This window comes from Acanthisitta chloris, unplaced genomic scaffold (assembly GCF_000695815.1).
Source record: "Acanthisitta chloris isolate BGI_N310 unplaced genomic scaffold, ASM69581v1 scaffold27917, whole genome shotgun sequence".
Taxonomy (NCBI): domain Eukaryota; kingdom Metazoa; phylum Chordata; class Aves; order Passeriformes; family Acanthisittidae; genus Acanthisitta; species Acanthisitta chloris.
The window spans coordinates 91,198-105,198 of NW_008681421.1; the positions used below are offsets into that span (position 1 = coordinate 91,198).

At 44.4% G+C, this 14,001-nt stretch overlaps 1 protein-coding gene across 1 annotated transcript in view; it reads right to left on the reverse strand.

Moving 5' to 3' along the window:
* Positions 1-479: 479 nt before the first annotated feature.
* The window catches only part of LLGL2 (lethal giant larvae homolog 2 (Drosophila)), a 25,777-nt gene continuing 12,255 nt past the window's right edge, over positions 480-14,001 (reverse strand). The window contains exons 9-25 of the mRNA XM_009078104.1: positions 13,980-14,001; positions 10,335-10,552; positions 9,764-9,831; positions 8,636-8,789; positions 8,436-8,540; positions 7,871-8,163; positions 7,459-7,612; positions 7,001-7,151; positions 6,204-6,320; positions 5,536-5,702; positions 4,615-4,879; positions 3,757-3,910; positions 3,126-3,163; positions 2,646-2,693; positions 2,089-2,131; positions 1,305-1,366; positions 480-803 (exon numbers count right to left, since the gene is read on the reverse strand). The exon at positions 13,980-14,001 is cut by the window's right edge and continues 160 nt beyond it. Of these exons, the coding sequence (XP_009076352.1) occupies positions 796-803; positions 1,305-1,366; positions 2,089-2,131; positions 2,646-2,693; positions 3,126-3,163; positions 3,757-3,910; positions 4,615-4,879; positions 5,536-5,702; positions 6,204-6,320; positions 7,001-7,151; positions 7,459-7,612; positions 7,871-8,163; positions 8,436-8,540; positions 8,636-8,789; positions 9,764-9,831; positions 10,335-10,552; positions 13,980-14,001 (2,067 nt within the window). The 3' untranslated portion in view covers positions 480-795. The remainder of the gene's footprint in view (positions 804-1,304; positions 1,367-2,088; positions 2,132-2,645; positions 2,694-3,125; positions 3,164-3,756; positions 3,911-4,614; positions 4,880-5,535; positions 5,703-6,203; positions 6,321-7,000; positions 7,152-7,458; positions 7,613-7,870; positions 8,164-8,435; positions 8,541-8,635; positions 8,790-9,763; positions 9,832-10,334; positions 10,553-13,979) is intronic.

A 14,001-nucleotide genomic window follows, 5' to 3' on the forward strand; every position in this document is an offset into this window, starting at 1 on the left:
ACAGCTCCACCTCCTCCAAGGGATATGTGGGCATGATCCTGCAGCCAATATGAGAGAAGCTGCCAAAGGAAAGAATAGATATGACAGCAGACAAGGATCACAAAAGGAAATTCAGAGTTTTATTTCCAAAAAAAAAAAAAAAAAAAAAAGCAATGTAGTGTTGAAACAAAAATCAAGTTCAATTAGTTTCCCTCCGATTCAAATGGCTACAAAAATAGATTCTACCCAAATCCATAAAGCCAGTTAACAGTACCATAACAAACAACCCCCGAATTACTCATTCAGATACCACATACAGCAGTCAAGGAATCTAGTATATATATTATTTCATGTTTGTTTGGGGGTTTATTTTTTTTAAAAAGTCGATTTCTACCTGTTTCTGTTCACACTGAAATACGCACAAGATTTTTAAAAAAAAAAGTACAAAAAAAATAGTTTTTAAACCAGTTGGAGGTAACAGTGTGCATTTATTAAAATCCTGCACCAAGGCAGTCAAACATTTATAATTTAAAACCCAGCCCAGTAGAAAAGAGAAATGTGCAAACATTTGAACGTTAGATGTACTCAGAGGCTTGTGGTGCATCAGACCTGGCGATCCACTGGTGTCCTAATGCAAGGTGAGCTCCAGCAGGTCTCTAGAGAGGCACTAAGGGGGGCAGAGGCAGCATGCACACCCCTGCAAGCAGCAGCCTGTGGTGCTGGGAGCACTGGTGCCTTCCCCCCAGGGACGGTTTGCCCAATCAGTAGTGTTTTATGGCACTCAATCCAATGCCAGAAGTCCTCGATGAATTCTGGTCAATCTGCTGTATGAGAAAAGAATGCAAAATGTCATTTTAGAAAGGCAGAAGTTGAAAGCTAATGAGAGCTAATGAGTTGATACATTCAGACTGTTGGTGTGAGCTCTGGTTAGCTCACTTTATGGTGAGGGTGAGTCAAGAGGAGCCTTGAAAGGGTTTTTAGCTCTTCCTTTAACACTGGTGCAGCACATTGACTCAAGTGGCACCTAAGGTGCTGAACAGTGTTCATACACCACTCAGCCACCAGATTTAAATCCTGAGAATTCAGGTCAGGGTTCTGCACTATTCCAAAGCATCTAAATAAAGTAAATTCTGTAACAAAATTTCATTCTACTTTCTGCTCCTTTTGGCTACTTCACTGGGCCTGAACATGACAAAATTTCCTTCTACTTTCTGTGCTCCTTTTGGCTACTACTTCACTGGACCTGAAACACAACAAAATTTCCTTCTACTTTCTGCTCCTTTTGGCTACTTCACTGGGCCTGAAACATCTTTAGCCTCACCTACCTCCTCCATTACTTAGTCCATGCCCTAATGGACTTCTTGCCAAATTTCTTTCTGCATAGCTCCTGCAACGACACAAGAAAAGATTCCTTATTGCAATGCAGTCTCATCCCATCCACTCCCAGATGCTGACAGAAGACCAGGATGAGGTAGTGTCCAGAGGAAGTGCACAGAGCAGAGCATGTCAGGCAGTCACTTTTCCTTACACACCAGCAGTTACCAATCCCACCAAGCTTCCTGCATCCGTTGCAAACAGTAGTCCTTTGCCTACACTTGGTAGCCCCTGTCACCTGGACATCAGGATTCTAGGGAGGTAAGACAAAGCCCAGCACCCATGGTGGTAGCTCAGCCCTATTGTAGAGACAGAATGGGAGCAGAGACACTGAACACGTCCGAGTGACAGTGTCAAGCCAGGATTAAAACTCCAGAGTCCCATCCTTGACCAACTAAGCCCATGTGGACTGCCCTTAAATCAGTATGGGTTGACACAAATAGAAACCTGTATGCGAATACTCAGAGTCCTGTTCCTTTGGGATGTGGGAATGTGATCTCTCCTGCTTTTCGGAGAGAAAGAGACAAAGCATTATTCATAAAAACTGCCAGGGAGCAGCACGTGAAAGAGAACCTGCCTCTCATTATTGCCTTTTGGTAGTTTGTGGGGGACACAAGTGACCAGATTCCAGCAGAAGGATCCCTGCCACTGTGTTGGCTTTGCCCCTGCTTTCAGCTTCAAGTGCCCTCCCGTGCCAGTCCCAGCCATTAGGAACAGAAACTGGTTGATACTCACCCTCTGCCTCCCTCCAGAGTACTCTGGATCTCCTTCAGCACTTCTGGAAAGCAGAGGGTTAAAGCAGTGAGCCAAACCGGTGGGGATCTGCTTTCAAGCAGCAGCCTGACCACATTCCACCTCCCCACTGAACAGCCTCCAAAACCTGCCTCCCACCACACAGAGGTCAGACCTTGTATCACTGCCTCGTCACCAGCACCAGGATTTTACTGGACAGGCTGGCATACAGGACTGAAGCAGTCATTTGTCAGTCCCCATGAACCAGAGCCCCAAAGGAACTGGCTGTTCCAGCTGTCATTTTACCCAAGTGCTACTGGAAAGTAAAGATCCTTCTCTTATCTCAGCAGGGAATGCAGCTCTGTGGAACAACCCCTGCCTGAGGGAATGGCTCTCTGTCCAACCCCTCATTTCTAGGGATTCAAGAAAATCCAGCATTTCTACCAGTAACTGCAGATCTCTTGGAACTGAGTACTAGAATGCACAGAATTTCCAGCAGCTTTCTTGTTTCCCACCCAGAAAGGCACCTGCACTCTCATTAAAAACTTCATCTCACTCACTTTCATCATTGAGTAAGGCATGTTCCATCAGCCTCCCAGACTTCCTTTCTAAAAAAGAGTAGGAAAAAAAGCTTTTACCTAACAATATTTTTCCCCCTTTCATGAAATAAGTGCAGTTCTCTTCCCCTGATAAGAATCTTTTTACTTTCTTGAATGCTTCTCAACTAATCCTTAAAGTCTCTCACACATTCAACTGTACTTTCCAGCAATGCTAGTTTGGATAACAGATCTCATAAGTAATTTCAGACCTTATCCTCCCAACAACCTCTTCCCTCCAGCAAAAACTCCCTTGTATCCTTTCCATCTTGCCACCTCCAACTTACTTCAGAGCTATCAACTACAGTGTCTAGGCAGGTCACAATGTTTCCTCCATGTCACTGCTTACTTTCCCCTTTCTTAGGTAGAAAATACCAACTGTAGCAATAGGAATAATGTTTCAAGGTTTACATGTTACTTTTAGTACAAATATTTTTTGCTTACCATCTTCTCCATAGTCACCTGAAATCTTTCCTGGTCCCCTAAAAAAGGAAAGGAAGCAGAAAATAATCACTGACGCTGAGGCACAGAGGTGAAGACAGTTTGTGTATACTCTTGGCAGCTATAAGAAGCTCCAGTGCATGTCAACTAAATGGTTTGCTTAGAGCAGGAAGGGCTTCACCACATGCTGGTGATGCAGGAGTCTGCAGGCATCACAGAACACTTCTAAACTTTTGGAATAAAATTCCTATAGGATCTCCATGAGCAGCAGATCTACTGTTACTTGCTGATGTTCCAAGAGAAGAGGAGGAACACTGGATTTCCCTTCACAGAGCAACAGCTCAGCCTCACCAGTAGCACAGAGCCCCTGGAGTATGCCAGAGCCAAGTGTCAGTCAGACACTGCATTTGGGAACAAGCAAAGCAAGGCAAAGCTTACAGTTTGTGACTCCAACTTAGGGATACCAATTCCAATGCTTCACTGCTTTGTCCTACCAAATGCACTCCGAGTAGGAGAACCATCAGGGAGAAGGTTACATTTCCTGATGTCCATCCACCTGGGGATGTTGTTAACTTTAAAGGCTTTTATTTTCCTCACCACTCATAACAGAGTGCAAGAGTGTTACAGACTTTACCTGGATTTCCTTGCAGCATTCTCCATGCCAGACTTGTTGTGCACATGATTGTTGCTTGTCACTTCTGGCATGTCCACGATGCACCGAGGCTCTACCAACCATTTGGTAGAAAGGGAAAACCTCTCAAACTCCGATGGGGAGATCAGATAGAAACCTACAGAAGATTGGGAATTTATAAGCAATTCTCAGGCCCATGAATACAGCTCCACCACTAAAGGTGATCCAAAACAAAACAGAGCTAGGCATGCTTTGTGTTCAGCAGAAAGAGTTTGCATTTCCTCCTATCTAAATGAGGAGGGATCACTGAGGAAGGTATTACCCCACTTTCCCAAGGATTGGTTAGCCTAGAGACTGAGCAATATAAGATTATGCTGAGAGGTAATTGTGTTGTCCTGTGATGTCACTTAGGAAAAGCAGGACAGAAAATTGTAAAAGCTGAACTGGAAAGCAGCAATACACCTTCAGCAGCCATAGGATGTTGATCCCAGTTTTGCAATGCGAGTGCTCAGCCACAGGCATGTAAAGGAGGCACAATGCAGCTGTTTGCCCAGTGCCTGCTGCTTAGAGAGCCATTCCCTTCACTCCAGGCAAGAAGAGGGTGGCCAAGTGGAAGCTACCTATGGGGCACATCCAACTGTTAGCTGAAAACCACTAACTATTCGCTGACAGTAATGGAATGAACTCACTCCTGGTTCTGCTAATTCACATGACTACACCTGTTGGCAACTACACTGACCAGAAAACCAGAGTGGACACATAATAGTCACATGTGTACACAGCCAGTTATAAACACTAATCCCTTTTCCATTGTCTCCAACACACCACAGAGGTCTATGACCTGGGAGAAGCCTATCTTACCTTGGCCATACTTGGTGAAGACACAGGATGCAATGCCACTCACATCCTCTTTGCGGATGCAGGGGTAGCGGATCTGTAACTTGAGGAAGGGCAGTGAGATGATCTGAATGTCTCCCAGGTTAGTCAGGACAGCCAGGTCATTTTCACTGTAATCATCAGTCTTGCAGCTGCCAAAGTTTGCAACTGTCACCTTTCGCACCCTACAGCCTTCCAGGGCTGTCAGCTTGAGCTTCAGTTTGGAGCTGACCTTGGGTAACGTGAAGACCTGTCAACAGAAACAAGACACTGACACCTCTTCCCTGCACAAAGGCAGCAGCAGCTCCCCAGGACATCTGCTGCTCCCTCCCTGAACAGTGTTTTCATTCACAGTGAATACACACAGGTGTAACCCGAGTCAACCCCCTGCTCTTGGGACTAGAAGGAATCAGCCAGTCAACGTTAGAATTTGTTTCTGCTCTGACATAAGTTTTATCCTTCAGGCTGCAAACTGCATTTCTCCCCTATTTTTTGAAAAACCTCTCCATATTTAGCTACAAATTATTACAGAAAGAGAACAGAGTTTGACTAGTCTGCAAAACAAGAAACCTTTTAGCTGCTTCACAGAAACACCTACTAATTTCTGCTTCTGTACCAACCACAGCAGAAGTTCTTTCCCAAAAGCAGAATCCTTGTCCATAGAGTATAATGTAATGTAGGAGTAAAATTTCTATGTTCACCATGAATATGCTGAAGTCCTAGTTTGCCAGCACACACCTGATTTATAGACTGCACCACACAGAAATGCTGTCCCTGGGCTCTTATTCAGGACAGAAGAATAAGCACTCCCAAGAGTTTTCTCTCCACTGAGCAGTGCTCAGTGCTTTAGCAGATTTCATGTGTAGTTCATATGCACCTCCTTAAACCTCAATAGGTGATACATACCTTAAATTGCTCTTCAGATACCACCAGCAGTTGATGGCTGCCTTGCATATCAGGACTCTTGGAAAGGTCATGTGCTACTTCTAGAGGCTCTGGGAGGGGAGTGCTGCGTCCATCCAATACAAGTATCCCCACAACAGGAGCCCTGTGCATCAGCTGAATTTCTTTGGCTAGACAGGCAAGATAAGGAGGAAAAACAAACAGAAAAAAACAGGAGTCTAGTCAGACACACTGTTAGAAACTCACTCACATCCTCTCAGAGCTGGAGACCTATACACTCTGGTTACAGAAATGCTGCCTAAAGAGGTTTAGTAGTTAAAGGGCAAACTGGACCGGCCTGTGTTAAACTACTGTTACATAAAGATAGCAGGTCCAGCTGTCAGAAAAAGGGACGTGCACTGGGGCTAGATGGTAAACTCCAGTGACAGCTGATGCAAATTTAGATATCTGAAGTGAGTAGAAGATGAGGCTGAGGCATGTCAAGCAGTGCTGGAGCTCACTCACTCTCCAGTTCAGCTGCTAGACTGAGCATTGCTGAGCTCAGACACTGCTCCACTTGGCTGCACGCTCAGATAAACAGCAGTCATGGAGTGATCCTGCTTTTCTGTGCTGAACTCATATGAGTAATGGCTCAGATCCAGCAGGACCCTGCTTTCACAAGGCACACTTACCCTGCTCTGCCCTGACAGGCTCATCCATCCTCCTCTCTGCTGGAGGAACACGTAAACAGAAGGCGTAGACTGTCCCTCCATTGGTGCCAGCCCACAGGGATGGGCAGTGCCGGGAGCCTGGAGCAACAAAAAGGCCCGTGAGCAAGGCACCACCTGTGACAGCCTTGGAGAACTGCTTTCCCCTAGCTATACACATCCTCCCTCTTTTTACATGACAAATATCCTTATGTTACGGCAGCCTTGCCAAGGAAAGTACAAGTTCTTAGCACTTCTTTTCCCCAATAGGTGCCCACCAGCAGCCCTGAAAAAGGACCCGGCATGTGAACAAAGAGTGCTGCTTCCATCAGGCTCCACAATTGCTGCATCCAGTTTTCACATTTATATCACACATGAGCAGAGTAAACATGTGCACAAAAGCAGTTTGGGCTCTGATGCACAACCAGCCACCACCTTCACCAAAATCAAAAGGCTCTGCTGGGTAACTTCGGGGTGAACTTTAGAGTAATGAGAGGAGGAAAAGCTGATGCTAAAATGTTGGGTGCCATTCCAGCACATTTGAAAACCACACAGAAAGGCTTCATCCAAAGGTGAACTCCTACTTGCCTTGCATTAGCCAACAACCAGAATGGCTAAGTTACAATTCTGCATGACAACATATGCTCTTGTTCTATATTAGTTTTCCAGCATAGCACAAAGTAGGACACAGGAGGTGCCGAGTTCTCCTGGCAGCAAATCCTAATACATTCCTTGGCAGAAGAACCCATTTGGAAAAAGAGAGAGATGCTTTTACTACTCACTGTCTCTCAAGAAGGTATCAGCAAAATACAAGGTTCGCACAAAGCCAGTGAAAGAATCTTCTGCCGACCGTGCTTCGATCTTCCGCTGGACCGGAGCCAGTTCCATCTCCTGCAATGCATCTTGGTCAAATTTGGCATTTGCTTCTTGCACCTTCAAAGATGAGGAGGTATTTTGTCAGCCAGGGACAGGCACAGCAGGGAGAGAGAGACAGGCAGAGTAGCAGCAATAGAAAAGGACAGCACTGTCATCCCAGAGAACTGATCTCCCGCACTGATGTCTACAAATGTGACTGTTTCTATCTAACAGCAGCATCAGAGATTGCTATTTTTCCCTTAAACAAATAGCTACTGATTTGATAGCAGGACTGCAGATCACCTCCTGCTCTAAGCAGTCTCATCCTGACTCTGCATGCTCCAAGCTGTAAACAGACAGGACTCCAAAAAGGTGGACCACTCACCTCTGAGGCATTGCCACCACCTCCTCGCCGCTTCCGACTGGACACACGGCTCCTCCTGATCCGCCTGAAGGACTGACGGAGGGACTTCTTCAAGGATTTCACCCGAGACAGAGGGCCTTCTAAGGCCAACTGGTCACTGGGATGCAGGGTACACCTGGAAGAGGGACACAGTAGGCAGGTGGTCACATTCTGCTGGGTGGCAATCACTCCCAAGAGTTCATTAGGACACCCACAAATGTCAGAATATGCTTATATATTCTTGAAGATCTTCAAGGATGGTGTCCAGAGAGGCAGGGCTCCTTGCTACACTGACTGCTCTTGAGAAATCACTTATCACAACCTGTCTTGTTAGTAATTCCAGGTCATCATTAGCAGAGCATTAGTACAGACTTCCTGGAAAGAAGACACTTACTTGACAAAGACCAGTCGCTTCTGCTGATGGTCAAAAAGCCCAAAGCCATGACTGGTACCAAAGGCCACAAGCTTCCACTCAGAGTGCAGGGCCAATGAGGTGACCACAGCTGGTGGTTGACACTGGACAAGGACAAATGGCTGAAAACCAGCTTCAAATCGGACAGGTCCATCTCGAGTTTTTAGCTTCTCATGACCTTTCCATCGATAGCCCTCTTGGTCCTGCAGGAGATCTGCTTCAGCATGGTCCACTACATGTTCTGCATCTTCATCATTCAGTTCCATCACTAGTACCTGAAAGGAAGTGGATAACCTTTGCTACAGCTTTTCCTATCTAGGCAGTCCCTCCAGGCTGCAGGCTTTCCTTCCAGCTGCAAAACTACATCTCAGGGCAGATAAACAGCATCAGATAATGTCTAAAATACTGATTAGAGAAAGTAGAGAATGATGAAATGTTTCCAGGAACTACTAGAGAAAAGAGTATTTCAAATTTTAACGTATCTCCAAGTGACAGTGACAACCCACACCAAAAATAAGGTTGATGATGGATGTTTATATGTCAATACCTGTCCTGCTGTCCCAGCTACAGCCAAATATCCACTATATTTACACAGGTAGATCTTCTGGATCCCAAGTCTTGGATCATCACTGTAAGGGTCAAAGGTACCAACCTAGGTGAGAGAATAGAGTGGTTGGTCTTCAACTGAGACAAGAATCAAAACTCCTGAGGTTTTCAGAAAGATTCTACAAGCAACAGCTCTCTCACCTTGCGAAGCGGAGGCCATTCATCCTCACCCTGGGTGTTCATATTGTCGTTGGGATCGGCATCTGTGAGAAACACTCTCACTGTGCTTAGCTTGTACAGGAGGTGTAAGCAGACACCAGATGCATCCCAAAACCTCACAGTGCCATCTTCATGCCTGTATGAGGGAGGGTCACAAAAACACATCAGACAGGAGAACAGCACATCACCCAGACAAGGGTGGTAAAATAAATGGGGGGAACACCAACCAAAGATTAAACTACATTGTAAACAGTGAGAGAAAGACTTTTGGGATGGTTTGGGGTTTTTTTTTGTGAGTTTTGTTTTCCTGTGTCTAAGGGTTTGGGGTTTTTTTTTAATCCAGTTTGTTCTCAGTGATCTAACACCACTGTACAATTTAAGGTTACTCCAAAAAAGGCAAACAAAGCTTAACATATAGAAGGAACAACTCATCCTGACAAAAATACAATTACTGGGAGGGAGGGGAAAAATAAAACAAAACAAAAAAAGAATCAAGCTTTAATCTTAGTTCTCCAGGTGAAAATTGACAAGAGTCTTCCAGTGCAAGGGTAGGAGATTCTAACAACATGCAGCATCAAGAATGAAGTCTGAAGAATAGACCACTGAAATTCCCAAAAGTGCTTTGAAAAGAAAATGATACATTTTTATGCAATGAGACAATCTCTTGCTAGCTACTTCCACTGCTTAGCTAGATCCATTCGTGCAGATCAAAGCAGACAGGAGTCCAAGCTAACCTCTATTTTGAGATTCAGAGCAGTGTAAGGTAGGGGGCAAAAAAAGCTTCAAAACCTGCAAGATTAAAGCTCCACTTTTACACTGCTGCCTTTGAACCAGGCTGGATTACTGCCTGCACTCCTACACCTCTTGGGGAGGGAATGGCTAACACACCAGAGCTACAAATCAGCCAAATTTCTGGGTTATCTGTGGACATCATGACCCAGTAGCTCAGAAGCAGCAGAATCAGTTGGCTTTACAGAGCCAGCAGCACAGCTCTGAGAAACTGTACTGCTAACTTGCAGCCTTCTAATCTCATGGGAAAGCCTCAGTTAGGTCCAAAAGGGTAACCAAAGCTGGAAAGGGCTCCCTGGTTGTTATCAGTACAGTACATACCCTGTTAGCAGCAAGTCCCTCTGCGGAGGATCTGGAGCTATGTTGGTGCCACCATCAATCGGCCACGGCTACAAATACATTAAGGGAAGACTGTGACTTCCTAGGCAGTGACAGTGTGAAGATAATATAAAGTCAGCAGGAGAGCATGAGCTTCAGTGCAAGTGGCAGTGAAACGGTCCATGCTGTTAGCTTTTGTTTGGATTAGATGTTCCAGTCCTGACACCAACTGTGCTTTATAGAAAACATTCTACACACTTCCTCAAGAAGCTGTGCCGAAAGCTTCATGCTTTTACACGAGAACTGTTACCACTGACAGCTGGGAACACTCAGACTTTCCCTCTGGCTTGTCAAAGCCTAAAATAATAACACATTTTAATCCCCTAGTGTGAGTAACTGTATTGGTGGTGCTCTGGGAAAAAACCTCTCTCAACCCTATTAAGAGGCAAGACAAGGTCTGGTGGGACTCATCCCTCTGCAGACCATCAGCAGCACAGACCACCCACACTCTGGGGAGCCACACTGCTCTTAGATGCATGGGAACACACATGGGAACACAGGAAAGCTGCCATACCATGCTGGAGTAGTGAATGTTCTGCTTGCTCCCAGCACTGATGATCCTCTCCCACAGTTTGAGGGGGATGTTGGAGACGTGGTGTGAGCAGGTGATGGCTGAGCAGTGGAGAGATGCCAGGTATGGAGGGTGGACTGCTGGCCAGCCTGTAGTTTTCAAGTCTATAACTACCAACTCTTCTTCTGCCAACACCACCATAGCTGAAGGGTCATCGAACTCTGCAGAAACAAGATTCATTCAGACTCACAAACCGTCCAAGGTTAATAGAAACAAGTTTCCTGTCAGGCTTATTTGAAAATTGTTATCACAGAGCTCCACATAAACATTTTTGTTGGCAAAACCTTCAATGCTTCCGTGCTAACTGGGCCTATGAGGTACTAGTATTAATGGATTTAAAGATACTAACAGATTTACTGCAAATTTGTGTTTCTTTACATCACTCCTGGGACTGTCAGTGACCTTCAGTAGACTGTACTGTAGAATAAACCATTCATTAACAAAACTCATGGCTAAATAACACAAGTTCACACTTAGCCTTGTAGCAGCCAGAATTCCAGAGACTTTACCTACAGCTAATTAACAGCACTGGGTGTAAGGCCATGCATACACCCCAGCAGTGACCCATTTAGTGCTGTGTTAGGACCACAGTCCATCCAGGCTAAGCTGCTTAAACATGCTAATGCCTTGGGTTCTGCAGAATGCTTCTCTGCTTGAACTGACAAGTATTTACAATTCAGCTCGCTTAACTTTTCATTTTCTCTGTTTCTCCTATGTTGTGACACATCCTCTGGACTTTCTCTCTTACAGAGTGTGTACAACACCTAATCATCCTTATGTATATTAGGCATGATTACAGAAGAAATATGCTAATGTAACTTGATTGATGACACCTGACACAAACAAGAATTGCAATTCTAGTTACAATGAAAAATCTTGAGTAAAAACATTTAGTTTCCAAGGACATTACTGCAGTAAGGTTCATGAGACAGCCACAGCAACAGCTGGTGGGGAAAACCAAAACCACAGATCAGTTCACACCAGTAAGGGTGAACAGAGCCACAGAAATCTGGGTGAATGTATAGCTGCAACAAGTCACAACAGGGGGAGATAAACCATGAGCAAACCAGCAGCTTTTCCCTGACCTTCACTCCTAAAGTGCACTTATACTTCCCTCTTTGACTTGTTTGATTACCTGGAATATACTTGCAAAAGGCACATACCAATGCTGTTCACTCAGCAAAATTAAATCCAAGTAATTAGTACTTGGCACCACTCTGGTTAGACACCCCCAGTTTCACCTCTGACTAGCCCCAGCCACAACACATCCCCAATTATTTCAGTTTCTTAATGAAAAAAATGTTTTCTACTCAGTTTTGCTTTGCTCTCTTATGTGCCAACATTTCCAGTTGCTCACAGGACTTTGGAGCAGAACAGATATTGCACCTGCACTACACTCTGCATGACCAGCCTTGCACTCTGCTGCTGCCAACCTTAACCAAAAATGCTCTGCTTTAACTACAATTTTTTCCCTGCAAAGGCACACATGTGAGCTTGTTTCTTATGGCAAAAATCTATTTTAAGTTGCTGAAGTAGCAAGCACACTAGAATTTGTCATGATTGCCACACACTCATCCACCTAATTTAAAACAAAACAAAACCAAAAAAAAAAAAAAAAAAAAAACAAAAAAAACCCACAGGAAGGGTTAGCCTCTTAAAAGCTGTTTCCACAGCATATTCAGGGTAGTGGAAAGTCACCAGCTATGACCATGCTGCAATGCATGAGCTTTGTGCTTATTAAATTAAGTGGCTTTGGTATACAATTAATACCTTCGTATTGCCATTGCAGGGAAGACTGCTTAAGGGCAAACAAGGCAAGCTGTGTAGATCCACTAAGCTTAGGCAATCAGCCACAAGGAAGCTTGTCAACCACAGAAACCTCATTTTATTGTAAAAAAACTTCCTCATCTAAGCGTGACAGCTTCAGTTTCCTTTAGCAGCTCCTGTCTGAACTCACTGGAAGTTGTGTTAGATAATTCAGTCCTTGGGAAGCAGAAATAAAAAGTCTGCTAGTTATAAAAATTTCATCCTACAGGATTGGCATTGGAAGAGGTGGTGGATTCACCATCCCTGGAGGTTTTCAAGCTGAGACTGGATGTGGCACTTAGTGCCATGGTCTAGTAGGGTTGGACACAGTGATCTTGGAGGTCTCATCCAACCTGGTTGATTCTATGATTCCTAATCATATCCAGAAATTGAACTTTAAGCAATCAAACTCTTTAAAAACTCTGCTTTCTTCCATCTATAAGACTCTTGTTCCATCATCTAGAATCTCAGCTCTAACAACTTCACACAAAGCAAAAGGGTCTCGTTTCTTAAATGCTAAAAGCTAAACAGTACCTCAAGTTTAACAGCATTGTGAGCTTGAAGGTTTAGACCTGAAGGGTTCTGCATGTTGGAAGATGCTTATAAAAGGCAGAGTTGTGCAGGGAAAATCTATAACAGACACATACAGGCACTTGCCAGTCACATTCTCTCTCCCTACTGGTTTTTCAGTGACTTGAGAGGGTCTGTAAAGGTCTGAGAAGAGAAGCAGGAGGGAACCCAAAAGCTGTTTCTTTATGCCTACTTTCCCAAGAGAGTCCTCCCCCCTGGATCTGTGCCCTCCTTCCTACAACAGGCTGGAGGGAACTGACCTCCACCAAGATTCCAGTGCTCACAGCTGCACAGTGTGTAGCTGGGAGCTGTCACCACCATCCCTGGCAGGGCACACAACAAATAGGTTTGGAAACTAGTCCACCGGGCAAACCAGAAATTACAAAGCCTGAGAAGATCCAGTAAAGGAAGATTTGCTCACAAGTTCTTAAAAAATTTGCAATTTAGTCTGACCCAACTTGCAACACTGCACATTGGTGAAGCTTGAAATAGCATTTTATACTCAGTTACTTAAGTTAGCCAGAAGCAAGAACTACACCAGCATTAGACAAACAGTTCTTGGGGAAAAACCTTGACAATGTCATGAAAAGGAACAAGGTCACAGTTACTGTGGAAGGAAGGGCAAGAAAGCTCTTCAAGCAAGACTCTGACAAGCTCTACACAATCCAAGGAATGAGAGCTATTCAGTTTCCAAACTGTTTACCTTCATGTTCAGCAGTAATAAGGAAATTAAGTTCTCTATATACTGACCCTTGGTTCTCTGTCGCCCTTTGCTGATTTATTACCCAGTCATATATCCAGATAGTAATTAAAAGACACAGTCTCAGTGGGAGTAAATCCTGTTTTTAATTATTAGCCTCCTTTGAAGTGCTATTTCCAAACAACAACATTCAGATCCTCATTTCACAACCTGGTTGTGTCCAGTGTCCAGCTTAAAGAGACAAACTTAAGAGGTCTTTGCTCATTAATAGAGCAGCTTATTTTTTTCAGGAATTTATGGTATTTGCATCCAGCCCATTCTTTCCGCCAATATTTTACACCTCATTTTAAATGGCAAATCTTTTACAGCTGGACTTAATCTTAAGGGTCTTTTCTAGCCAAAATGATTATGTGATTCTCTGTCGAAGTCTCAGAAACTCCCTAAACAACTGAGCTCCTTATCACATTTCACACACTATTTATACCAGGCAGATCTCCACGTGCATACACAGCTATCCTCATTCCTCAGGAATGC